Source organism: Triplophysa rosa, linkage group LG22, assembly GCF_024868665.1.
Source record: "Triplophysa rosa linkage group LG22, Trosa_1v2, whole genome shotgun sequence".
Taxonomy (NCBI): Eukaryota; Metazoa; Chordata; class Actinopteri; order Cypriniformes; family Nemacheilidae; genus Triplophysa; species Triplophysa rosa.
Genome location: NC_079911.1, coordinates 16247948 through 16274556, shown reverse-complemented (window position 1 = coordinate 16274556; position 26609 = coordinate 16247948). Strand labels below are relative to the sequence as shown.

The 26609-nt window shown below is 41.3% G+C and overlaps 1 protein-coding gene across 4 annotated transcripts; it reads right to left on the bottom strand.

Moving 5' to 3' along the window:
* Window positions 1–223: 223 nt before the first annotated feature.
* ksr1a (kinase suppressor of ras 1a) lies at window positions 224–24938 on the bottom strand. Of its 4 annotated transcripts, XM_057321655.1 has the most exons (21): window positions 11989–12031; window positions 10586–10634; window positions 9809–10358; window positions 9198–9345; window positions 8606–9068; window positions 8050–8225; window positions 7512–7581; window positions 6959–7042; window positions 6809–6870; window positions 6617–6726; window positions 5199–5367; window positions 4704–4745; window positions 4302–4350; window positions 4154–4217; window positions 3600–4078; window positions 3414–3510; window positions 3201–3334; window positions 2994–3125; window positions 2772–2907; window positions 2094–2227; window positions 224–1693 (listed from the first exon to the last, which is right to left on the bottom strand). In XM_057321655.1, exons 4-21 carry the CDS (start codon window positions 9304–9306, stop codon window positions 1687–1689), a joined length of 2517 nt encoding a protein of 838 aa, XP_057177638.1. In that variant the 5' UTR covers window positions 9307–9345; window positions 9809–10358; window positions 10586–10634; window positions 11989–12031; the 3' UTR covers window positions 224–1686. The 4 variants fall into 4 exon arrangements, with proteins under 4 accessions (XP_057177638.1, XP_057177635.1, XP_057177637.1 ...); XM_057321652.1 differs by lacking the exons at window positions 9809–10358; window positions 10586–10634 and adding an exon at window positions 24268–24938 and having other exon boundaries at window positions 11989–12129; XM_057321654.1 differs by lacking the exon at window positions 10586–10634 and having other exon boundaries at window positions 11989–12094.
* Window positions 24939–26609: the final 1671 nt, after the last annotated feature.

Below are 26609 nucleotides of genomic sequence, written 5' to 3'. Positions count from 1 at the left end.
TTATATCCATGGATGTGTAATAATGTACATTGTCTCTTTTGAAAATAAATAAAACATATTAAAAACATATTTCATCACCTTTTTCTATACACCCGAATATTTATTTCAAGTTTATTTATTTGTAGTGCTTTTCACTATTTTGCATTGTTGCAAAGCAGTTTTACATAAATATAGAAATTAGTAACAAATAAAAATATCAACAGAAATATAAATCTGACATCAGTCACGTGACAAGCTTGGTTTTATTGTCTTTCAAGGATGAGAAGAGACACTGTGTACAGTAGCCACATGCAATACAAAAATATGACATGTATCGACCCATTCTAAAAAAAGTTTGCTTTACAGGTTTGTTTTTGTTTTCTTTTCATGAAAAAATATAAAGAATATTTACATCTGGGATAGGACAGCAATACCTATTCAAAAATGTCATGATGTACAGTATATATATTTATTTATATTGATATAAAATGTCCATATAAATATTAAAAGAATTCTGTTCATTGCCTGTACACTAAATAAACCATATTTATACATAAATATTTTCATGTCATTCATATTTCCAAACCACGAAGTCCAGTCTTTCACAAAACGAACGAACGCACACCCTTCCACATACACGTTACAAACACGCACGTTACACACAAACACACATGAGAGTTCATGTATACACAACTTATTATGAAACACTTTTCTGCTGGGTAAATCTAGCTCTTCTTCTACTGGTGCAAACAGATCCACTTCAGTCAGATGAGAAGACATACAACGCTTCTCTTTGGCTCATTTTTCGCAATCTGTGCCAGGTATAATAATTTCGAGAGGGTAAACGTTTTATAAACCCGCTCAGTTTTCGTCAGCTTCAGATAGCTGTCGGTTTTCTACATTTAATAAAAACTACATCAGACAGACCCTCACAACAAATCCTAACCAGGCGTAACACGATAAAGTGGCAAGCGTCTGTAAATTTACATTTTTTAAATCTTTATCAGCTGTCACCGGGACAAGCAACATGACAGTTTGTTTCTTTTTTCGGGACAGTTTCTATTTCTATGAAGCCATGCCCTCTGTAAAATTTCATAGGTCCAAATCTTGCTCTACTTATCTGTGTAACATCATATTTCGCATTCGGTGAGGACAAATTTAAATGTCACCGGTGTTGCATCACGCCTGGATAGGACACAAAAATGTCTCCATTAATAACATTATTATCATTCGTGCTACGAAAACGCCCACTGTCAGACACTGTGTGAGAAAGTGTGAAAACAAAAGGTGTGTTAACATGAACCAGACGGTCCAATCATAGCCAGAATCCCCACATCACGCAGGACTAAGAGGCACCAAGACCACAAGAGAAAGAAGGAGATAGAAAGAGCGAGAGTGAAAGAGCATCTTCATTTCAGTGTCGATAAATCCTGGTAATGTGTCACATGACATCACAAACTGGAGCAGGAGAGAGAACCAGTCACACACTTCACACAAGAAAATTAATCCGGAATAAAAAAGGCAAAGCGTTTCATTTCACGCATCGCTACAGCAGTCCCCCCACCGCCACCCACAGAACCAGAAAGTTAGAGACGGAAGAGCAGACGATGGTTAGTTTGTAAGTCCAGAAGAGGTCAGGTGTTCAGCAGGCATGCAAGGCAGAGCCAGTTTGTGTGTTTTGCATTGCACATTGTTTCAGGCACACAGCTACAACCTACAGAGAGAAATAAAGAAGACATAAACATAACAAACGTAAACGAGATGGAAAAAGCAGATTAGAGAGACATTAGGTTGCTAATGTAGAAACGGATTAACAGTAAGAAGAAATACGATTAGCATTGAAAGTTTTTAGAGATTAAAGGAAAGTTAACAGAACAAATACATCAAATCTAGAAGAAAATTTCGACAAATACGATTAGCAAAAAACACAAAATATTAAAAATAGAGATAGCAGTGTTCATGAGGAACAAGTCGGTGGAAACGACACATAGTAAAGAAACGCAAACAACAACAATATTAGAATCACTTTTCAGGTCATGTTTTTCTGATGATGTCACTTGAGAATCTGGAGCTGGATTTCGGTCTTAAACTGCATCACAGATTAGGATACATACTCTGCAGACTTCCAGAAATGCCCAGGATGAGACAGTCGTCGGTTGAGCTTGGGCAGTTTCTCCAGCATGTCAGCCAGCTGGGTGAACGTGGGCCGGTTGCGGGAGTCATACGACCAACAAGCGGACAAAATCTCCTGAGGGACAGAGAGAAAGCGTAACAAAAAACATGTTCGTATTTAAAGACAGACTGATTCTTTTCAAATGACATAATTACATGCTTGGATGTTATTTCTATGCAATCCCATAATGCATTTCAACAGGTTTAAAGGAATAGTTCAACAAAAACAAAAATTCTGTTCTCATTTATTCGCCCTCACGTGGTTTAAAACGCATATTTGATTTTTTTTCCCTGCGGAACACAAAAAAGATATTTTAAGAAATGTTTTAGTGGTTTTGTGTCCATACAAAGGAAGTCATTGGGGGCCAGTGTTGTTTGGTTACGAACGTTCTTCGAAATATCTTCTTTTGCGTTTTTCAGAAGAAAGAAAGTCAAACAGGTTTGGAATGACATGAGGGTGAGTAGATTATAACAGAATTACTGTATACCTGTAATAAGAGCAATCACCCTTTTGCTATAAACAGCATGTTACCAGCACTCACAGACCAAAAAGTATCCCTTCGTCATCAGTCCAACCGAGCGTGTGACAAATAATAAATAGACTTAAACGCAAGCCTCACCGTGACCTCTTTTCCTAAGTTGATCTCTGCCAGGACCCTTCTGATGCCCTCTCCGCTGCCCACCTGCCAGATGGTGGCCTCAACAGGCTGACTGGTGATGGGCCAGTCTCTCGCCTGCAGCTCGTACCAGATGGTGCTAAAAACAAGCAGTAAAGACTACAGGTGAGCACCGCTCTGTCCGAGAGGATTTGTCTAACGTACAAAAAACGTTGCGTTTCTCACCCAAAAGCATAAACATCAGCAGCGTTTGAAAACGGAAGTCTGTCCTCGTTGTTTCCGGGACTCATCTTGCGTACGATTTCCGGAGCCAGGTAGCATATCCAACCGTGAGGAAGTTTTAACTCATTTTCTCGTCTAAAGAGACACACAGAGTTAGTCAGCTGACGCGAAGGTACGATTGACGTTTCCACAAGCGACGCGATGACGTACCGTCCTTCCTGAACCACACCAGAGATTCCAAAAAGACCAAAATCTGTGATGACAACTTTGTTGGTGTCGTGAAAGACATTTTTGGATTTAAGATCCTTGTGGACGATTCCCTTAGCATGAAGGTAGCCCATCCCCTGAAGAACCCAGAGAAGAAAAAACAGCGTTGATACTTGGCAACCACACATATTGTGTAAATAAAACACGAACAATTACCTTCACAATTTCCTGTGCGATCTGTCGTGTCTTATTAATGTCCAATGTGTTCTTTGTGTCTCTGACAACAGAATACAACGTCCGGCCTTTGCAAAAGCTGCAAGGAAACAACACAACCATTTGCTATCCATCCATCATCTACCAGCTACAAACCAACCACAAGTACAGAACCATTTTTTGACATACCTGGTAATGATGGCAAGATGAGGAGGGGCCATGCACGCTCCCATAAACAGGACGACGTTCTCGTGCCTCGTCTGTCTATAGTTCATCACCTCCTTCTTAAAGAGCTTCAGGTGGTCCTGGTTGTTCCCGTCGATCTCCAGGAGCCGGATGGCCACCTCTCCGTGCCACCGTCCGCGATGAACCCGACCCCAGCGGCCTTTGCCGATGAGCTCCCCCAGATCCAGCTGCTCGAAGGGAATGTCCCACTCCTGCAGGTAGACGCTGGTCTGACTGGCTTTTCGAGAGATGGGACCCTTCCAGTGCGTTCCTCCCCGCGTGCTCGGCAGATCGTCCAGCTCGTCTCCTTCGCATTCTCCCTCCGAGCCGGCGTTCAGCTCCTCCATGTCCTCTTCGTCCTCGAGGTCTTCATCTTCTTCCTCAACAGCTACGTCGTCGTCTTCCTCTGCCTCTATTTCCTCTTCTTCTTCCTCTTCCAGGTCCTGGTGGAGACGAATCGGTCACTATTTATGATCAGGGGGAGAATTATGATTCATTCGCACACGCACAGATCTCACCTCTCGGTCGTTTTCCTCATCTTGTTCGGCATGCATCTCTTCCACTGAGGCATCGATTTCATTACTGCAGAAACAGAATCGATCGTTCACATGATTCACGTTTATGATGGATATGAAATGTGTTTTAAAGCTCTGAAAAGTCACTTACACTGTGTCGGGGAGTCCGTCTAAATGAAGCACACTGGAATTGCACACATCTGTGTAAAAAAGTCAGAATTACTGATGATATTATTATTATTTCTTTGGAAATGTGCAGTTGTTCAAATCACCAGCAGGGGGCAGATCGCCTTACTAGTGCACTAGTTCCCATCTGGGTTGATTTGGAACTCAAATTTGACATCAAACAGGGATATAACATAGTACCAAAATTATGTCATGTGTGTACTTAATTAAAATGTATAATAAAATGATTCCTGTACATTTTCGGGTGAACTATTGCTTTGCACAGTAAGAATTGTGCAGATCTGTGAGAGTTAGATTTGATCACTAAACGGTGTGCAAACATGAACGTTATGAGGAAAGTTTGAACATTTCGTGTTTATTAACTTACCGGGAAAGATAAACTGCTGCCTGTGCTGAAAATAACAGGCAGCTTTGATACGGTGAAGGAGGACAGGAAGAGAGATAGAGAGACAGGAAGTGGTCAGAGAGACAGTCAGTGGTTAGTCATGAGAGGTCTCACTGCATAAATGTTGCTTACCAATGTTATTTATGATAGATTGTTCAATCAGATTGTTACAAACACATGAAATGATAGAGAAAATCTATAGCTGTGCTCCAAAATGTAGTGAGCTGCCTATCTAGACAAACATGTCAAACCCTCACTGTCAACATGAAGACGCTCCCAGAAGCATCATAGTATAACTATGCTGTCTTCAAAAATATATTTTAAAGAAATCATCCTATGAAAGCAGGAAAAAACAGAAAAGCTCACGGGGGTTTAGAGCTGATTTAAAATCCGTCCAGGTGAGTGCAGGTATGAGTGTTTAAAAGTGACTGAACGCTTTAGGTTTATTTCATTGTCCGCGTGTGTTCAGGTGCTCACCTGGAAAGTGGAAACGGTTGTCACGGTGGCCCTTAGGGGAGGGGTTTGGGGGCGGGGTTGCACTAGGGGGGTTGCTCTGCTGGAAGGGGGCGGGAGAGGAAGGCGTAGAGGAAGTGGTGGAGGACGGATTACTGCTGGAATCCAGCTGATTCAGCGCTGGAGGCTGATCCTGTCAGAAACAGACCAGATGCAGAACCGTGTATAGCAAATCTCTCCAAAGGAGTTCTCAAAAAGATTTTCCATTTGGAAAATTCTATTATTTTCTCATATATTCTAACATAGATTTTGTCCATGTTAAGAAATTGAATACTTGCATCCTAGTAAATACTGTACCTTGTTAAAAACAGAGTGTGAAATAGTACAAAATTTGCAATGGAAAACATTTCAAATGCAGCAATTTCAACTTAAAGATGCTATTTCATGCGTTCTGACTTCTTTACACTGTTAAACGTGCTGGCTTCTCACGCTTAACATGGTCACCTTGTTAAAAAAACAGTTGGACGTATGACGCGGTATTTCTGTGCTTGATACACTCCCCCAGAACTTCAACTTGTTTCGGAAAGTTTTTTTTAAGTCTGGATCCCTGTTTGGTAACAGGGATCCTATTCCTTTTATTCGTCTCCCGGAAAAGCACGCCCACGCGTCATCCACCGAGCGAAAGAGCGCACCCACGCGCAAGCGTGAGAGAACGAGCACGCCCACGCCCACGCATCAACCAGCCAGCGTGAGAAGGGCACGCCCATCAATGCCGCTTCACTTGGCTGACGGAAGTTTAGCTGTGTTCGTTTGCTCACTGCATTTGGGTGATGAATGTTATACGAACGGTGGATATAACGCTGGATTTGGAGATCGTTTGAAACTGATAGATGGCACGGTCCCAGCGCTAAAAGATGCCGGACATGAACCACACGCGGTAAGTCAAGCTTAGTCATATGTCTGTGTCTTGTTGGCAATCGGCATGTACGTGCATAATGTAAACAACACGAAGGGATACTGCAATAATGTATCGTGCAGAGGTTGCGCTTTTTAGGCTCGAAAAAAATCCGTCATAATCTATTTTTACCCGTCACTATGGTGCAAGGTGATGTTACGTGCTAATTAGCATGTTTGTGACATCATCGCGACGTACATGCGTTTAACTCTCTGAACTTACTGTATTTTAATACAACCCAATACCCAATTAAGCCAAAGTCGTTTACTTATTTAATGTTTCTGTTGTCAGACATAAAATAACAATTGCAGACAAATGGTTATGTTCATATGTTAAAATCCAAGTTTGTTAAACTCCAAGTCGAGCAAATGTAACGGATTAACATATTCTATGCACACCGAAATGTTGCATACTTTGCATATTATACATACTAGTAGCATTAATAGTGTGAAATTCTGATAATATACCCTTCTCACTTATACTGTACCTTCTTGGTTATTGCCTTTGGCAGCGTCCCAAACTGCGGCGCTTCAGGTGGACGGTCCACAGGGTTGTTGATGTCAGAGGGTACAGATTCTGTCCTACGAATCTTCGTGACTGTGAGACACACAAGAACAACATTTCAACTCTGTGTTTGTCAGTTGAGTTCTTCATATCAGAACAGCTGATGAAAACTTACTGGGCAGGAAGGAGATCCTGCAGGGTGGAGCTTCTTTAGTGCATTTGTTATGACACTTTAACCTGAATAAGTAAAGTATGGATGAAAATCATGAGTCAGAAACGGTTTGAGAGCATGAGTGTGGAGTCCTGAGCCGCTGAGGTAACTTACCTGCAGTGTTTACACTTCACCCCAAAGATCATGTTCTTCTGACACACCTGACACGTCTGAGAGAGCCAAGACTTTGTAGAGAACCTGTAAACATACACACGTTTGTGTCAAAGACAACACTCACTATATAAGCACTATTTCTACTTCTACTTTTTAATATTCAGACTCTTTTCAAACTTTTGTAGAACACAGTAATGTCAGCTTAAGGTCAATTAAACGTTTAAAATGTACTTTTACATTTGATGAAATTTAAGGTTAAACTCTGAAAATATCCTATTGACAAGTCAAACAGCGATGACATCGTTGCACATCATCACACTGCAAAAGATGCTGTACTGTTATGTCTATATTCTCATGCAAAGCTTAGAGAAACAAATACATGTTGGTTGTCATGGCAACAGCAAAGCGGTTGCCATATGTGGTATCTTATTTACACAGAATCAAAGTTTAAAACCAGAGGCGAGCTGAAATGTTAACACTTTTTACACTTGCACGAACAAAACAGGAAATGTAAATCTAGTTTCGTTAAATGGTGACGGATAGGCGGAGTTACCTGTGAGTGACAGCCAGACCGATGTCTCTCCTCAGAGCCTGAGGCGAACTGCGGTGGACGGTCACGTTATCTAAAGACACAAGAAACAGAAACAAGTTTTAAAGGAATCTTCTGCTGAGGGTTCGATCTCAGGTTTTGGTCGATTTGAGACATACTGGATCTCAAAACAAAAGTCTCCTGGAAATATTGACAAAACAACTAAAATATGACGATTTACTTCTAAATAAACAACTTTCGAGTTTTCAGCTTACAATATCTTAGTATTATGTATAGTATTATGGTTTAAATTTGGTTACACATGACATGGTACAGAATCCATGTATGGAGAGACACTGAATCAAAGCTCTGTTGCTACTCAAGTTTGAATGACTGAAGTTTTTAGGAGTGTGGAGATCAGGTGAGATCTTTCTGCTCACACTGAGAGGTTGAACTCTGACCTCAGGCTGGTCAGAATTCACTAGCCACTGCAATCAGTCTGCTGTATTTCAACTCCACATCTTCTGTTTAGTCAGTAACTGTGTATGTTGCTGTAACTTACTCCTCAGGCTGCTGTGCTCTTCCTGAAGGGTGGGGGTGCCCGGCAGGGTGTATGGTGCAGTGGAGGGTGTCGCTCCGGGGGTCCGCGCACAAAGAGTGGGCGAGCGCGTCGAAGGGTCCTCGCAGCCGTTTCCGTTTATCTGGACGTTCAGAAACAGCTTGTTCTTCTTCACGCACCTGAGGGCAACAAGAGACCGTCAGTATAACCTCAAGTGTCAAACTTTGAAAAACTCAGGTCTGCATTTTTTTCACATACTGTATACTAATAATATTACAAATTTTTAGAACGTCAAATCAATGCTTATTTTGATGCATTTTGGCAGTTCATTCTGCATTATATTTTCTAGATATAAGCACTAGCTGCTAAAACCCATGAGGCAATAACACAAACAGCAGGCAGGAAGTGTGTCGCAATTTTGTGATGACAGCGTTGTGTTAGCGGTCATAACATCATCACAGATTGTTATTAGCCACTCTAGAAAAATCAGATACGACTCTCAAAAACAAAATAATTTTGATTGTGTTTGTTCTCCGTGGTTTGTTTTCTCATGACCTACTTTTTTGTGGGCGTGTCCTCGATGCGGTGGCCGAGCTGGCTCTCGTGGCTCTTGCTGCGAGTCATCGTGATGTTGGGAAGGAGGTGCAAAACCTTGCGAGAGGGCGGAGGTGGAGTGCACGGGGGCTTGAGGCGGTGCCTTCTCCTGGAGGGCGGGGTTATGGGCGGAGTCGAGGTGCGCCCGTGGAGTCGGATGGGTCGGGAGGTGTAATACGGGCTGGGGTCGGTCAGACTCTCGGCGTAGCCGTGGGAGATGTGAACCTCACCGGGAGACAGGATGTAGCGGGGATACAGGCAGGTGGCCAGGGGGGTGGAGGGTGTGTTTGGGGGGCGGGCCAGAGGGGAAGGACTGTGGGATCGTATGGGACCTCCTAGTAATGGGATCTGATCCACTGGAGTCAAACCGCCGCTGTCTCGTCTCGTGGGTTCGGAGAACCAGCAAGGGCTGTCCTCTTTAAACTCCCCTAGAGTTGTTGAACAAAGGATGTGAATGAATGACTGAATGTGATCTTGTGGTCATGGAGACAGGTTGAAAAAGTGCTTGACCAAAAATAACTTGAATGACGCGGCAGCTTTAAGACAAGGCTACACACCTGACTCAGAGGCACTCTTTAAACAGTTGAGTGCAGCACACAGTCTGGTACACTCCTCTGAACTAGAGCCCAGCCTCCTCATGGTTTCCTGCACCTGACTACTGGGCATCTGCAGCAGAGCATCCAATGACAGCTTTTTGCTCACAGTCTAGATTGAGAGAGAGAGAGAGAGAGAGAGAGGGATACATTTCTGCACTTGCAGTAGAATTCACATGAACAATAAAGAAACACTCTTAAAGGTCCAGTGTGTAATTTTTTGGAGGACCTACTGACAGAAATGCAATTTAATATACATAAGTATGTCCTCAGAGGTGTATAAAGACCTTACATAACGAAGCGTTATGTTTTTATTATTATTACACTAACCGCGGGTCCCCTTACATGGAATTCACCATGTTGTTTCTACGGTAGCTCTAAACAGACAAACTGCTCTACAGAGCGAGTTTAGTAAATATGTTATCTCCTTCGGCAAAGAAACGTAAACGTGACGACATCTTAGACCTGTGTCAGCCGCCGTAGTGTTTTGAAAGGGAGGGGTGGAGTGAGCCACTGGTTGCAATTTGCTGCTAAATTTCATACACTGGACCTTTAAAACAATTGAATATGCTGACCTGTCCCTCCCTGGCAGTGAGGTTTTTCAGCAGGTTTTTCCAATATTTATAGGGTTTTGTCGGTGAATCTGATCATTCTCTGCTGTGTGGCTCTCTTCACTTCTTTCTCTCACCGCCCTCCTCGGAATTCCCGTGACACGTGACCTCTTACACTAATTAATCCGATTCCCTCAGTGCTAACCTGTCTGATAGACTGAGCAGAGGAGCTCCTGAGGCTCGACTGATATTAGCATCACATTAGCCCAGAATTCCACCATCCCACCAAAAATTCATGTGAAGTTCACAAACTTTGGTTTGATCAGACTGTAGTGGTGAAGTTGAAGCTTAATCGCTGAGTTTATGTTTTTGTAAGAAAGAATCAAAAGTGAGTTAGTCTCTTTCCTGTCGACAGAAATGTATTTTCTTTTTCATTTTCGCTATCCTTAAATACATTATAGACAGTTTCAAAGCAACAACATGCTTGCAGCAACAATACAAAAGCGCATGCACACTTTTGTGGCCCAAACTTAACTTCCGGTGCACATCCGCAAAGAGTCCCTGAAGATTATTTCTGATAACAAGCAAAGGAAATAACAAGTAAATGACATTAGCTACATTAGCTTTCTAGCCAGTATTAGCTTTCTAGCCAGTATTAATTCTAGACAGTACAAAATTTTTAATTCATAAAATTAAAGGGGTCATATGACATATGACTAAAACGAATATTATTGTTTGTTTTAGATGTAATGCAATGGTATACACGATTTAAGGTTCAAAAACGCTGTATTTTCCACATACCGTGCATGTTTGTATCTCCTCTTTGGCCAGCCTCTCTGAAACGCGCGCTCTGAAAAGCGAGGTGATGATTGGCCAGTTAACCAGTGCGTAGTGATTGGTCGAATACTGCAAGCGTGTGACAGAAATGTAACGCCTCTTACCATATTTGGAACATCAGGTTCCAAAGCAATTGTACTGACAGGTACGCCCACCTTACTTGCGGCTGTCTTAGTCAACTCATACCACGAACTGACGTAGATTTGTGGGGGTGTGGTTACACGAGGCATTTCAGGCAGGTCTGGGTGAGCATTCGCTTTTAGATAGAATGCATCTTTTGTTCCCACACTTTAATTTTTGCAATTTTACGTCTCTAATACATGCATGGGCGACTTATAACACACCAAAGACACGTATTCGCGCCATATGGCCCCTCTAACATACAATAAAATTCAACAAACTGGTTATTTAAAACAGTTACTATACAATAAAATATTCATGTAAATTAATATGAACATAAATTGATTACAATATAATTAATTATATTATTAGCCACTAGCTAGACCGATAAACAAAAACAGACCAGCGCATGCGTCCGATGAAACCGTCTATAAGAGCAGTGGAGAATAAGATTCAAACTAGAGTAGCCCATGTGAGCACCAAAGCCCAACATGTGGATTAAGTAATAAACCACGTCACCATTATTTTTCTTCTAGGAATATATCACATGTGTAGTTTGTGCTTTATTGTGCATTCTTTTCTATTTGGTGTTTTAGCTTTGATGAATAAAACAGGAGGATGGCGGACGTCCCAGAAACTTTGTTCTTCTATTAACAAACACATCCATGTATTACAAAAACAGAACCTGCAGGATTTCCATGTATGAGAGAGAGAGAGAGAGAGAGAGAGAGAGAGAGGGAGAAGAGGCTGACTCAGCATGTTGGATGATTAGAGTTGGTGTATCTAGGGTCTGCTGGGACTGTGGCTGTGGCCGAACAGATTTTCTAATGCCTCTGCTCTTCTCAAGGATGTTGAAGTGCAAATACAAACACAAAACTAAAACATCCTCTGAAATGTCCTCTGATCCTGTCTTTTCATCAATGAAAGTATCTTGACCATGACAGACTGGAGACGCAAATCTGAACAGTCTTGCCTCAGTCGCCTCTATGAAATGATTGACATTGTTGATTTAGACTTCTGCTCATGATCATTTGACACCAGGATTGTCTGAAAGTGAACATCAATTTGTCTTGGTTAAATGACCAACATTTGCCAAACATTTGGGCAGTATGAGCATTTCTTGTCAGTTAATGTTCATATTTGGGATATAATCAATTTCTTGATATATTTATATCTAAACCATGTGATATGGTTCAACTGGACACAACAAAACATTTCTATTCAACAAACACACACACACGCATTACCTCTATGAGCTCAGGTCTGACGTTGATGGTGCGTAACCAGTCTACAAGCCGCGGGTAGCTGTCCAGGGCCGATGGCCGCTCCGTGTCTGGCACCTTCTGCTTGCACTGCAGCTGCTTACAGATGTACTTCATGAGCTTGACCTGCAGGGGACAGCAGAGGACAAAGCAGATGAGGGAGGGGCTGGTCAGAGGGGACGGGGCCTGATAGAGGCCTTTATTGCCTATGCGGTTTTACATTCGGCTGAGGGATAATTTTGGGGCAGATCTGATGAAAAACAACACAACATGAAGTTAAGACGGACACGTAAACAAGACACACCAGAGATTCAAGTTTTTGTCACATTATGTAAACAAATGAAAGTGACAAACATCATAAACAAATCTAAAGCTTTGCACTGTCGAAGAGAGAAGTTCTGTCACGGCAGATTTCATCCTCGGTCGCAGATAAATCGCAGCACATGCGGGTCTAATAAATAACCAAACATCACAGTTTGAAATCGGACTGGATTTTCTCTCCCTTTCTCTCTTTGTGTTCCCTTTCAGCAAACAGGGCTGTCAGCTATAAATAACTGTTATTATATGGAAGGGAGCTGCAGCCCTCCTCATGGGGGCGACTACACTGCTGGCATGGCAACCGAGTGTCATCGCAACATTGCGCTGACGACGGGAGCATTCTGACATCACAGCTCCGCAAGACGCAGAGTTCACATGGAGGCTAAGGCAGCGGTCCGTCTCATAAAATGCGACCGCCCGCTCCCTGCTGCACGCGCCGCCGAGCACGTTCGCTCGAGCTGATTTCTCCACCGACTGCAGGACTTTCCCATCCCGGGCTGTAGGGATAGGTTTGAATAATAAACACAGTGGGGAACGTTCCTGAATCCTGAACAAACAAGCTAGAATGCTGACTCAAATCCAACAACATGCTTGTCTTGTGTGTTATAAAGACCACTATTGTTGACCACCATCATGTGTTGTGTTTTTAATGCTGTTATCCAGCTTGGCATCCCTGGTATGCTGGTATCTCTAGTGAGGATTCTTAACCAGCAAGCCTCCCTTGGTAAACCAGCCTTTTTTGCAGGCTATGCCGGTCAACAAGCGCCAACCAAATTCAAGCTGGTCTAAGCTGTTCTTATTTTAGCAGGGCTGATGCAAACCTCGCCTATTGCTTCTTCACGTTCTTGCATTCTAGTTTTAACAAGGACGGGCCGCGCAGACACCTCAGCAGAACAGGAGCGCCGATGACGCAAAGAGAGAGAAACGGGGGAGGCGAAAGAGAGAAAGAAAAAGCAGGAGAGAGAGGGAAGGAGAGAGGAGGGCTCACTAGCTGTGACAGTTCAGGTCAGACGCTTGCTGACGCACAGAGGAGGCCGTTACCATGAGGCCGGCGGCCATAAAACGAGTCATCCTTTCACACATCCCCCCTGCCACCCCCCATCTCACTGATGCTGCCCGCAATCACTGCTTTAATGAGAACAGCACGCTTATACATGCGACAGCCCGACACACTTCAGCATTCCATCAACACTAACAAAATTGCTAATCTGTCAAAATGTATACATTAGAATGTGTGCTGATACCATAAGATTATCGTATATAACCCTATATAACATATACATAACAAGATTATGTGCTCTGGTATACCCTACAGAACATAAGATTATGCGCTCTGCCATACCCTGTATAACATAAGATTATGCGCTCTGTCATACCCTGTATAACATAAGATTATGCGCTCTGCCATACCCTGTATAACATAAGATTATGCGCTCTGTCATACCCTGTATAACATAAGATTATGCGCTCTTCCATACCCTGTATAACATAAGATTATGCGCTCTGTCATACCCTGTATAACATAAGATTATGCGCTCTGTCATACCCTGTATAACATAAGATTATGCGCTCTTCCATACCCTGTATAACATAAGATTATGCGCTCTGTCATACCCTGTATAACATAAGATTATGCGCTCTTCCATACCCTGTATAACATAAGATTATGCGCTCTGCCATACCCTGTATAACATAAGATTATGCGCTCTGCCATACCCTGTATAACATAAGATTATGCGCTCTGCCATACCCTGTATAACATAAGATTATGCGCTCTGCCATACCCTGTATAACATAAGATTATGCGCTCTGCCATACCCTGTATAACATAAGATTATGCGCTCTGCCATACCCTGTATAACATAAGATTATGCGCTCTGCCATACCCTGTATAACATAAGATTATGCGCTCTGCCATACCCTGTATAACATAAGATTATGCGCTCTGCCATACCCTGTATAACATAAGATTATGCGCTCTGCCATACCCTGTATAACATAAGATTATGCGCTCTGCCATACCCTGTATAACATAAGATTATGCGCTCTGCCATACCCTGTATAACATAAGATTATGCGCTCTGCCATACCCTGTATAACATAAGATTATGCGCTCTGCCATACCCTGTATAACATAAGATTATGCGCTCTGCCATACCCTGTATAACATAAGATTATGCGCTCTGCCATACCCTGTATAACATAAGATTATGCGCTCTGCCATACCCTGTATAACATAAGATTATGCGCTCTGCCATACCCTGTATAACATAAGATTATGCGCTCTGCCATACCCTGTATAACATAAGATTATGCGCTCTGCCATACCCTGTATAACATAAGATTATGCGCTCTGCCATACCCTGTATAACATAAGATTATGCGCTCTGCCATACCCTGTATAACATAAGATTATGCGCTCTGCCATACCCTGTATAACATAAGATTATGCGCTCTGCCATACCCTGTATAACATAAGATTATGCGCTCTGCCATACCCTGTATAACATAAGATTATGCGCTCTGCCATACCCTGTATAACATAAGATTATGCGCTCTGCCATACCCTGTATAACATAAGATTATGCGCTCTGCCATACCCTGTATAACATAAGATTATGCGCTCTGCCATACCCTGTATAACATAAGATTATGCGCTCTGCCATACCCTGTATAACATAAGATTATGCGCTCTGCCATACCCTGTATAACATAAGATTATGCGCTCTGCCATACCCTGTATAACATAAGATTATGCGCTCTGCCATACCCTGTATAACATAAGATTATGCGCTCTGCCATACCCTGTATAACATAAGATTATGCGCTCTTCCATACCCTGTATAACATAAGATTATGCGCTCTGCCATACCCTGTATAACATAAGATTATGCGCTCTGCCATACCCTGTATAACATAAGATTATGCACTCTGTCATACCCTGTATAACATAAGATTATGCGCTCTTCCATACCCTGCATAACATAAGATTATGCGCTCATACACTATAGAACAAAAGATTATGCGCTCTGCCATACCCTATAGAGCATAAGATTATGTGCTCTGGTATACCCTATAGAACATAAGATTATGCACTCTGTCATACCCTGTATAACATAAGATTATGCGCTCTTCCATACCCTGCATAACATAAGATTATGCGCTCATACACTATAGAACAAAAGATTATGCGCTCTGCCATACCCTATAGAGCATAAGATTATGTGCTCTGGTATACCCTATAGAACATAAGATTATGCACTCTGTCATACCCTGTATAACATAAGATTATGAGCTCTTCCATACCCTGCATAACATAAGATTATGCGCTCATACACTATAGAGCATAAGATTATGTGCTCTGGTATACCCTATAGAACATAAGATTATGCACTATGATATACCCTATAGAACAAAAGATTATGCGCTCTGATATACCCTATAGAACATACGATTATGTGCTCTGGTATACCCTATAGAACATAAGATTATGCGCTCTGATATACCCTGTATAACATAAGATTCTGCACTATGATACATTATACCCTATAGAACAAAAGATTATGCACTCTGATATACCCTATAGAACATAAGATTATGTGCTCTGGTATACCCTATAGAACATAAGATTATGCGCTCTGATATACCCTGTATAACATAAGATTCTGCACTATGATACATTATACCCTATAGAACAAACGATTATGCGCTCTGGTATACCCTGTATAACATAAGAATACAAACTCTTATATTCTTTATATGATGACAGATGTGTAATATATCTACAATATACTCAAAATAACATAAGACTTTGTACATATATAGTATGTATGGTTTGCCCTATATGTCCTGCAAAATTAAAGCGATGTTATCATACAGTCAAACTGTTCTCTATCTTATCCCTATATTCCTGCAGGCTAAAACTGATTTCCAAACAAATGTCTGACCATCACATATCAAATACTGTATATGCAAACCAATCCCTACATTCTCAAAATTATCCCTGCTCATAAAAACAAATCCCCATAAACAACAATTTACCTCTACATACAAAAACTGAGCTCTGTTTACACACAATTATCTCCAGAAATTCCCACTATTATAAATATTCCAACAAAGCCACCCCCCTGCCAACCTTACATCCTCAATCCCTATATACTTAAGTTAAAATACAGATTCCTATGTACTCAAACTATAATGCCAGCAAGTGAACAGCTTTGCATTGTTGTAACAATCAGATCTTTACTTTGGAGAATGTCTGCCTGCAGGTTCTTTACCTTTACCTCAAGTACAACAAAACAGCCACATGTCCTTGAGTAAAAAATACCTGAACAGAGGTGGAACCGCTTCAATAACTACCTCTCAGGTACCATCAGCTCACACACTCTCTCTCTCACACGCACACACTTCAGTAATAAAGAATAAGACCTTGAGTGCACGCTGCCACAGCAGAAGCTAACAAAAGTCTTGGCTCTGCAGACGCACGTCTCATAGCAGACAGCGGAACAAACAGCAGACGGGGTCAGAGGTCACACACGTGGGAGGATGAGGCACAGAAAGCACCTTGCGGCAGGTCAGGGGTGATAAACATCCAATTAAAGCACGGTTGCTAACAGCTTAATGCTAATTACACAGAGGACAACGAACACTCCAATCAATAAAACTCAACCACCACTGAAAAGCTTTTATCCATCGGCGTCACGATGAAAAACCGTGTCAAGTGCTTGAGGTCTGGCTTTTCTTTTAACAGCACTCAGATTTCAGCTTTTACAAAAATGTTCAGAATCATTCAACTGTATGAGGTCTCGACTGCTGCTCATGCACAGTGCGGCACATTTCACACCGGAAAGACTTAAACCACTTTACTATCCAAAGAGAGACCATTTTATGGTTCTTGTGAATAGATTCAGCAATTCGACAAAGTGGCGACTAGTACTTATGAACTATCTATACGCTACAGTTGTGTTTTTTCTTTACAATAGTTTAAACATATTCTTCTGATGTCTGTTTTTATGCATTTTTATACATATAAACTAACATTCTCAGAACGTTGCAGGGAGGTTTTTCTCAGGCAATTCAATACGAACAGTTGTCAATGAAGACAGGCGTACATATTTCAAAGTCTTTCATCAGTGGAACACAAAAGTAGATATTTTTTCGAGGTTTTGTGTCCATACAATGGAAGTCAATGGAGGCCAATGTTGTTCGGTTAGCAACGTTCTTCAAAATATCTTCTTTTGTGTTCTGCACAAGAAAGTCGTACAGGTTTAAAATGACATGAGCGCGAGTAAATTCAAAAATGTTCATTTTAGCGTGAACTACCGCTTTAAAAGGTAACCATTACACAATGAAACTGTACAAGAAAAATGGGACCATGACCCATTTTCCTTATACAATCCAGCAAACTTCACAAGTTTCTTTCTGTCCAGCACAACGATCACACCACTGACACGATTTCTGGTTCTCCAGTCTCGCAGCTCTAAAAACAGCTGAGAAACACCCACTTTCATGTTCTTTTGTTGGTTTGTCTCTGTGAACATTGATTTTGGTGCTCATCCAAAGCTAGACGAAGATGAACAGGATGATTATCTGCTTTGGGTGTGAAAGTTAAAGCCGCATTGCAAGCCTGCAGTGAGAAAGCGAACGCACATTACAGTCCATCTCTTCTCTTCTCATCTTTACATGGAAGATTTAAATAATGCTAAATACTGTGCTTATGCAAGCTGTGTTTGATGGGGGTTACTTCAAGTAAATCAGATCTGTTGAAAAACTCAAGTTTCATATTTCAGCTTTTAATACACAATCAGGATGCAAAATGCATCTTTCTGCCTGTTTGCCATTTAAAAGAGTGTATTCATTTACTCAAACAGAATACTGTATATCTGCTTGTAAGCACTATCAAAATCATAAACATTTCATGATTTTACAGTAGTTGTTTTACCAGTGCTTTTTATGGAGGGCTCTTACATGCACAACATTTTTGTCTTGGTTCTTTCCTGCTTGACTGGACCGGGTCCTGACTGATCCAGTTTTGCTGTCACTGCGCACACACACATCACATCACAAGACGCTGGTGAAACAGTGACGTCAGGTTCCCTAGCAACTAGAATGCTTGGTCGTCAGTAAGGTTTTTTCAGAGTGGGATTTTCCCACAGACAAACATGGTAAAAACTAGACATCTTTGCGCGGCATGACGGCACAACTGCAGTCTCAATCTACACATGAATAACATTCTCCTGCAGACTGAAGTGTTGAAGTTTTGGAAACACCCGAGTCAGCTTGTGGTATCATCACATCTACCATGTACATTTATGAATTTGACAGACGCTTTTATTTTCTAAGACACTAAGATATATAAACATAGCTGCGACATAAATGTTATTTGCTTTGGTATTGAAAAATATCACCACCAAGTCACAACATGCATTAAAGAGTACATAACATGAGATCATGAAAATTACATTTCATGCAGTGTGTAATGTTGCCGTGTTTGAAAGTAAGCAGTCTGCCAAGTTGTAAATCCGAAGGTGAATGAATAACAAAGTTATTGGCTTGGAAAAAAGAGAGTCGACTCTGAATCACGCAAACGAGTCGTCCCTAGTCCGAGTTGCGAACCGCCGCAGATTTACGTCACTACATATAGTCCCCGCTTATGTTTTGCTAGGACTGCCCGCGAAAACTTCACTCTTCTCCCTCAAACACTGTAGCTCGTGAGCCTCATTCGCGGTAGACCAATCACAGCAGACTAGACCATCTGACCAATCACATCAGACTAGGCTAGCGGAAAGGAGGGGATTAGACAAGCGGAACGAATCATGTGAGAGTTAGTCAAAATGTAAGGTAAGAATAACTACCTATTATTACCAAATAATAGTGTTTTTACACCTTCTATGTACATAACTTGTTGTTGGACACACTCCATAAACCAAAGTAGGACCTTAAAAATCCCTAGTTATGTACTCTTGAATAAAAATGAATGTTTCACAAGTCATCTTAAAGATGAATCTTTCATTGTTATGGCAACGCTGGTGGTGATTTGAGGGGGGCGCCAAACTTGCCCGAATGCGGATGAGAGTAAACATGGAGATGAGGTTGCCATGCCAACAGCTCAGTGAGGTCAGCAGGTGTGATTGACAGCCAAAGGGCAGGAACACGCCCGGCCGCTCTAAGACAACATACAGATCAGCAGAAAACCGCAGCAGAAAAGATGCAGATTTAAAGAAACGGTTCACCCAAAAATGAAATTCCTCTCACCCTCCTACCATCCCACATATGATTTTCTTTCTTTAGTCAAACACAAACTAATAATTAGATTATGTCATGTTATCTTCTTACAGCTCCAAAATGCACATCCATCCATGTTTGTGAGAGAAGATGATTCATATTTTGAGTTTATTTAGCAATACATTCAAATATTGCGGAAATAACTACAAATCTCAGTTTTTCGAGTATCTTGTGTCTCGTCAAAACATAAAAAAAAGATGAATAGTCACGAAACACGCAAGAACCAATATACAGTAATTTAACCCAAAAATGTGACCACACATGAGAACCGCAATTCTGCAATACTGTTTTCTCCTGTCACCCTGGTGTAATGTGCTTAACTTCAATCCCTATCAGCTCTACCACACCAGAGTTTAACTGCGACCTCAAACAAACCCCAACTGAAACTCTACAGCTAATCCACATACCGACTTACAAACTTTTACACACGTAAAGCCTCGCGGCACGTGTCTGCGTACATGCTTACACAGTCTGCCCAGAAAGTGTTTGTTAATCTCATAAAATACAATGGTTTTATGATCATGTTTATGTTTATCTATAAAAAGACAAGTAAAAGGATTTTTGTCAATTTATTGGGTGTATTTTGGTGTATATTTTTTACAGTACTTAGATCTGAGACTATGTATGTATTATTTTTTCGTAATAAATTTCTTATTCTGAAGGACTTAAACACTGCTTGATGTGTATCACACAAACCACATAGGGACAAATGCAAAGGGACACATGAGTTTATGCCTCGGGACCAGTGTTGGGTAAGTTACTCTGAAAAAGTAATTAATTACTAGTTACTAATTACATATTCAATAGTGTAATTAGATTACTGTACAAATTACTCTCTCCAAAAAGTATTTAGTTACTTATTACTAATTACTTTCTATATCCTATATCCACCTTGATTAGTTAAGTGATTCAAGGATAGCCATGAAAGGGCTCTTTTAATTCATTCAAATAAATAATATTAAACTACATAAAGTCGTATTATTAACTGACCAAAGTATTACAAATGTGAGAATTATACATTAAAGCACAGATTTTAAAGTTAGACTCTGTTTTATATTACGCAAAGTATTTAGTTTAATTACATCAAAAGTAACTGTAATTAAATTACAGAAAAAAATAAGAGTAATCCCTTTACCTTTTCAAGGGAAAAGTAATTAAATTACAGTAACTAATTATTTAGTAACTAGTTACACCCAACACTGCTCGGGACGGCTCAGTCTTGACCAGTGTTGGGTGTAACTAGTTACTAAGTAATTAGTTACTGTAATTTAATTACTTTTTCAGAGTAACTTACCCAACACTGGTCTTGACCAACAGCATCTGTACTGACATGATGGGTCTGACACCCCCCAAACCAAGATTTAAAGAGATATTTCAGCCAAAATGTTTAATTCTATTATATGTTCACTCTCATGAGGTTCAACCCCTCTATGTGATTCTTTCTTCTGTGGAACACAAAAGAAGATATTTTGAGAAATGTCTCAGTGGTTTTGTGTCCATACAATGGAAGTCAATGCGGGTCAATGCTGTCTGGTTACCGATATTCTTCAAATATCTTATTTCGTGTTCTGCGGAAGAAAGAAAGCCATGCAGATTTGGAGAGACATAAGGGGGAGTAAATGATGACAGCATTTTCCTTTTTAGGCAAACTATACCTTTAAACTTAATACGATCATCTAATCTACACGATACTGCGTGACTGTCGCCAGGTGCGATGACAGACGCACGTCAGGCCTTACCGACGCTGCCGTCCAGGGAAGAGCGCAGCGGTGAGACAGGCACGAGTAATGATGAAACATCTTTTACCTGCTCTGCTTGGCTGAATCCTTGCACCCCCCAACCCCAGTCTATTGGGAGCCCTCGAACAGCTGCAAGCTGATTGGCCGACGCTCTCCCAGCCCCCTCCCCCATGCTCACGTCAGTATTTTCTTATTTAACAACCAACCCTGAAAACGTGTAGCGAGGAAGACATCTAAATATAGCCACAGCCGCGACAAACTCTCTCAGACATCACCGCTGGGGGGAGCGACCAGACCGGCGAGGTTCTCAAGAGCTGACCGGTTCAGTCGGCAGAACGAGCACCCTCCAGAGAGATGCTAGATTTACTCATTTTTTTGGCATCAACATATTCGTTCACCCAGACAAAGATTGAAGATCTCCGTACGTAAGTAGGTCACGGCGTTCCTGAGACGGCAATTGGAAGTCAGAATAAAACATCACAGTTCATCAAAATCTTCATAATGAAATGATGCGAGGAGACGGCTGAATCTCACTCCGGAGGACACACGCAATTCCACAGCAGCTGGGGAAACAACTCGGGTGTAAGAGCAACATTATCAAGCGCTAAAAAAAGAACAATGGGGGAAGATGGATTGATTTTAATAGAGAAATAAAAAACACTTGAAAAGTAAAGATGAGGTTTGATCGAAACAGAGATACAAAATACCAAGTTGGACAATGTTCTGGGTTTAATAGCCTCTTGGTCCACTTTTTCTGTTTTGGTGACACCTTGTTAATGCTACGCATATCAAAGTCAAAGTCTGCTTTATTGTCAATTCTGCCACATGTACAGTACATACATATAGAGGATTGAAATTGCGTTATTCTCAGACCCATGGTGCACACAAATAATACTACACAGAATAAAAAAAATTAAAAATATACAGATTATATATCTATGTAAAATACATCTTTACAAGCAGGGATATTTAAAAAAAGAAAAAGAAGAAAGGTAATGGCTGATAGAGTGCAGATGTGAGGTAGTGCAAAGAGCTAGGGAGCGTACGATATGCTGCCATAGAAGAACCATTGTTGATTTCCCAAAGAACAGTTTACTCAAAGGTTCTTATAAGAGCCATTCCTTTCTTACTTTTGCATAATATAAAGAAACAGAAAAGTTATTTGAATGTTAAAGGTTCTTAGTGGAACCATTCAGCCAAAAATGACATAGGTAAGTGTAATCGGAATACAGTTAAATGACCATTAAGCATGTCAGCCACTTTGGGTAAATCAAAAAGACACTTTCATGTTAGTAAGAAACACATTTTCAAAACATAGGCAAAAGGTTGGGGTCCGAAAACAACTGTGGATCCGCACACCCTGGCGAGAGCGAGAACATCAGTTAAACACCAACCTCCGACACTTCAGCCAGAGAGGCCGAGAATAATCATCTCCCGACCGGAGCGGCGAGCTGTTGAAAAAAGATGTGAAGTGACGTCCTAAACAGTTCCCAGTGAGAATCTAACGCGAGTTCGAGCCTCTCTCGATGGCTCTGGAGTGCTGGGGAAGTGGTTGGGATTTGAACGTGGCCACTTGAACGTCACTGTTCTGCGCAGGAATTAACATGCACCCAGGACCCGTTACGCTGCTCGACTATTGATGGGCACCATCTGTCACTCTAAATGATGCTCAGAGCTGCTTAAAATATGTAGAACTGTTAAGTCGAGTAGATCGGGTGCAACAATCTCTGGCGAGCAGACATGTTCCAAAGATCAAGATGGAGCAACACACCGAAATATTAAACCCACAAGGAAAAATAAAACGTTGAACGTCAAAGGCGTCTTCACTGTTTGTGGTGCATGCGCTCACATCATCACCCGGTACTCTAACAACAGGCCCACTGGCACAGACACCATCCACCTCACGACTGTATTGATTTCTCATTAATTACCCCGCAGGTGACGAAATGGGGCACTTTCCATTGGTAAAGCACACACCAATATTGACACCTAAACATGCCAATGTTTTAGAAAGCACAGAATTGACAAACAATGAAGGCCAAGATGCCTTAAATATCAAATTAAGCTCTATCCCAGAGATACTGCAGCGATGCTGTGCTACCCCCCTTTTAAACATCTGTACATCCATTTCTAATAAAACTGCAGTATTTTTGGTTGCCACTGTCATCAAAGTGCTTTTTTTATCCAAAGTGACTTACAGTGCATTTAGTTTTTTATCAGTATGTTTTCCTTGGGGATCGAACACACAACCTTTGCGCTGGTCATGCACTACCAAGTGAGCTACAGGATCACAGGTACTATGACTGTAACATGGTATCACATTTAAATACCATAGTAAATTATAACAGATACCCCTTATGAAAATTGCCTTGTTTACTTAAAATATTCATTGTTCTTTGATTTTAATTCTATTAAACCATCGTTTTTGGTAAGCACAAATGTATTATAGTTTTACCGCAGTAACCATAGTTTAACCATGGTATTGGTAGTAAAATAATGATAATACGAATGAAAATCAACCCTCCAAAAACTATGGATTTACTACACTTTTTCCATAAAACCATAGTTCATATTTCTAAGAGTTGTAGGTTTACCATACTCATACCCCACTGCATATATATGGTACCCCAGGTATATCTGCAAGAGTGTCCAAAAATCATCCACGTAATACCATAGTACGTGCGTAAATGCTGTTTAAAGGACATAATAATGTGTTATAATCGCACAATTGCAACAATAACTGCAGTCACTGTAGTAAACTATGGATATACTATGGTAACCCTTTATAAAGGATGTCGATGAGTGCGCTCCTATAATGCTGCACAATAAACAGCTGCAGTGCAAAAATAGGAAGCGCGAGTGACAGAGAGAGAGAGAGAGAGAGCACATCTCATGACGGTGCACTTCGGCACCCCCGTCGTACCTCTAAAGTGCGGATCTCTTGCTGGGTGAGATCGTTGGACGCCGCGCATTTGGTCCGGAGCCCTTGTAAACTGGAGATGGAGATGTCGATCATGTTCTGGATTAGCTCGCACTGGTGTAACGCGGCCATCGCAGCGCCACGGACGCCGCCGCCGCCGCCGCCGCCGCTGCTGTCCCTCTGTTCATCACTCTCCTCCACCATCATCACCCCCACTCTACCACCATCCATCCCACTGCATTGGGCTCGGCGTGGATCGCGGAGATATCGCAACTACAAGCGGTTATAGGATCCACATGCGCTGCAGATGCGTGCCATCAGACAGCGCGGATCGCGTGCGGACGAGCTCGGAAACGGGATCTGGAGAAATGAAGATATCTGGCTGTGGGTAATCCCAGACCCGAGTGCGCTGTGGAAGCGGCGCGGACGAGCGCGTCGTGCGAACTGCGCGTGCTGCGAGCGTCTGCTCGCTGTCTGTCAGCTGTGGGAAACATCGCGCGGCGCGATGCGCGCTGGGAAATGGAGTTCGCGCGCGATCGTATGTAGGCGGTCCGGTGTGTTGGACGATCGATTCATTTTTTACCTAGAGTTTTACTGTGATTTACTGTGAAACAATTTACACTAAAAAAATGACTACATTTTAAAGCTGTGAAATCAATCAAATATACTGTTTAAAGTGAGTAAATGTACGTAAAAAAATCAAGTAAATCTGAGTTTGCTCAAAAATTTCTATTAGAATTCACCAACAATGTATTAAGTGTATATTCAAAATATAATAAGTTAATTAAATACTTTTTTTTCATTAAATAAAATTAGATGGATAGATGGTTGGGGGGGGGGGTGTTTGATGGTTTTCTCATCTCACTGAGGGTGTGATGTTCCTTCACATCAAACGCTCAATCTGACTGCTTAGTCACTCTCCAGACCTCACCACCTCTTCCATCTGTACTCCATCTCACCCTCTCTCTCTCTCCCTCCATCTGTCCTGCACCTCTCTCTCCATCTGTGTGCCCTGTAACACTCAACATCCTCCTCACGAATAAATACACAATAGGTGTAATAAGAGTGCAAAACAGACAACGAGGGGCTTTTCTTTAAGGTTTGGACCATTGTCTTTGATGTCTACTTTAGTACATTTGAACAACAAATTTGATCTGCATTCTCATTTTGCATCAGCATTCTGATCATTTGTTATTTATTCATGTAGAAAGTACATATTCATATACTATAATACTCAAGCAAAGAGGAAGGCAAAATAGTTCGAGCTCGAGTTAAAGTTTAAAGACCCTGTGATATCGATCGCTTAGACAAACATTTCTTTCCCGTGTTGACCTATTTTAACATGGGAAGTTGAGACAAATTCCTTTTTTCAGGTAATAGCTTTTAGTTTACATCAGATGTGAACAGAATTTGACGGTTGTTTTGCTGGTCACAAGTGGGTTGTATTATTACGATCAATGTTTTCATTGCATTAGACAAAATGAGAGCAAAATAATCACTTCATAATTGTATTTATTTAGTCTTTGCTCAATAAACGTCAATACTTCATAAAATAAATAAGTTCATATGGGTTAGATAAGAACAGCAGAAAGAAAAGATTAAATACATTATTTGATAGGGTCTTTAAGCTCAGAACAGCAGAGTTTTTTAGTAAATGGTAATAAAAAAGTTTATCGTTTAGTTCAAAGTGCTAAAAATGCATCTAAATCAGAAAACATAAAACCGATATCAACTTTAGCATTTTTATCAGAATACACTGGCAATCTTACCGGTCAGTCAGATGTACAGCTGCTCCATTGTGTTCTTGTGGAATTTCTCATGCATACAGAAGAATCGCCACAAGTGTGTTTTTTTACATCCATAAACTCTAAACTACAATTTTAGACTACAAGTTTAGAGTGTTTCCTCTAATATTACTGTAATAAACAAAAATGTCTATCAAATATTACCAAAAGGCCTGCAAAAGCACCACAGTGACAAAGTACGGCACGTCGGCACCCACCTGGCTTCTATGTTACCATACAATGAAATTCTATTGGTCAGTTTGAGGAATCCCTTCCCAGGATACAGCAGATTAAATTGGATTGTGGGGAATCTGAGATCATCCGTGTGACACAGGCTTGCTGTAAATCCCTGAATGACACATATTTTCAGTCATATTTCAGGCAGTGAGTGGCAGGTGGTATAATGTGTGTTTGTTCTATTTATGAGATCAGGTAGGGATTATCTCTGTGTACCAGGTAAAAGGCCGGTTTCACGATCTGGAAGAGGTGCATCATGGGAGTTTGAGGTAGACAGACATGGCTATAAATAATCCCAATCTGGACACCAGCAAAAACTCAGAC

What these genes read in the sequence shown, in the direction of transcription:
- ksr1a (XM_057321652.1), bottom strand. Translation starts at nt 24,495, where the DNA reads ATGGATGGTGGTAGAGTGGGGGTGATGATGGTGGAGGAGAGTGATGAA. An exon ending in CAGGATCTCCTTCCTGCCCA is followed by an intron (nt 6,727 to 6,808) that starts GTAAGTTTTCAT and finishes TGTGTCTCACAG; the next exon opens with TCACGAAGATTCGTAGGACA. An exon ending in CAACCGTTTCCACTTTCCAG is followed by an intron (nt 4,746 to 5,198) that starts GTGAGCACCTGA and finishes ACCGTATCAAAG; the next exon opens with CTGCCTGTTATTTTCAGCAC.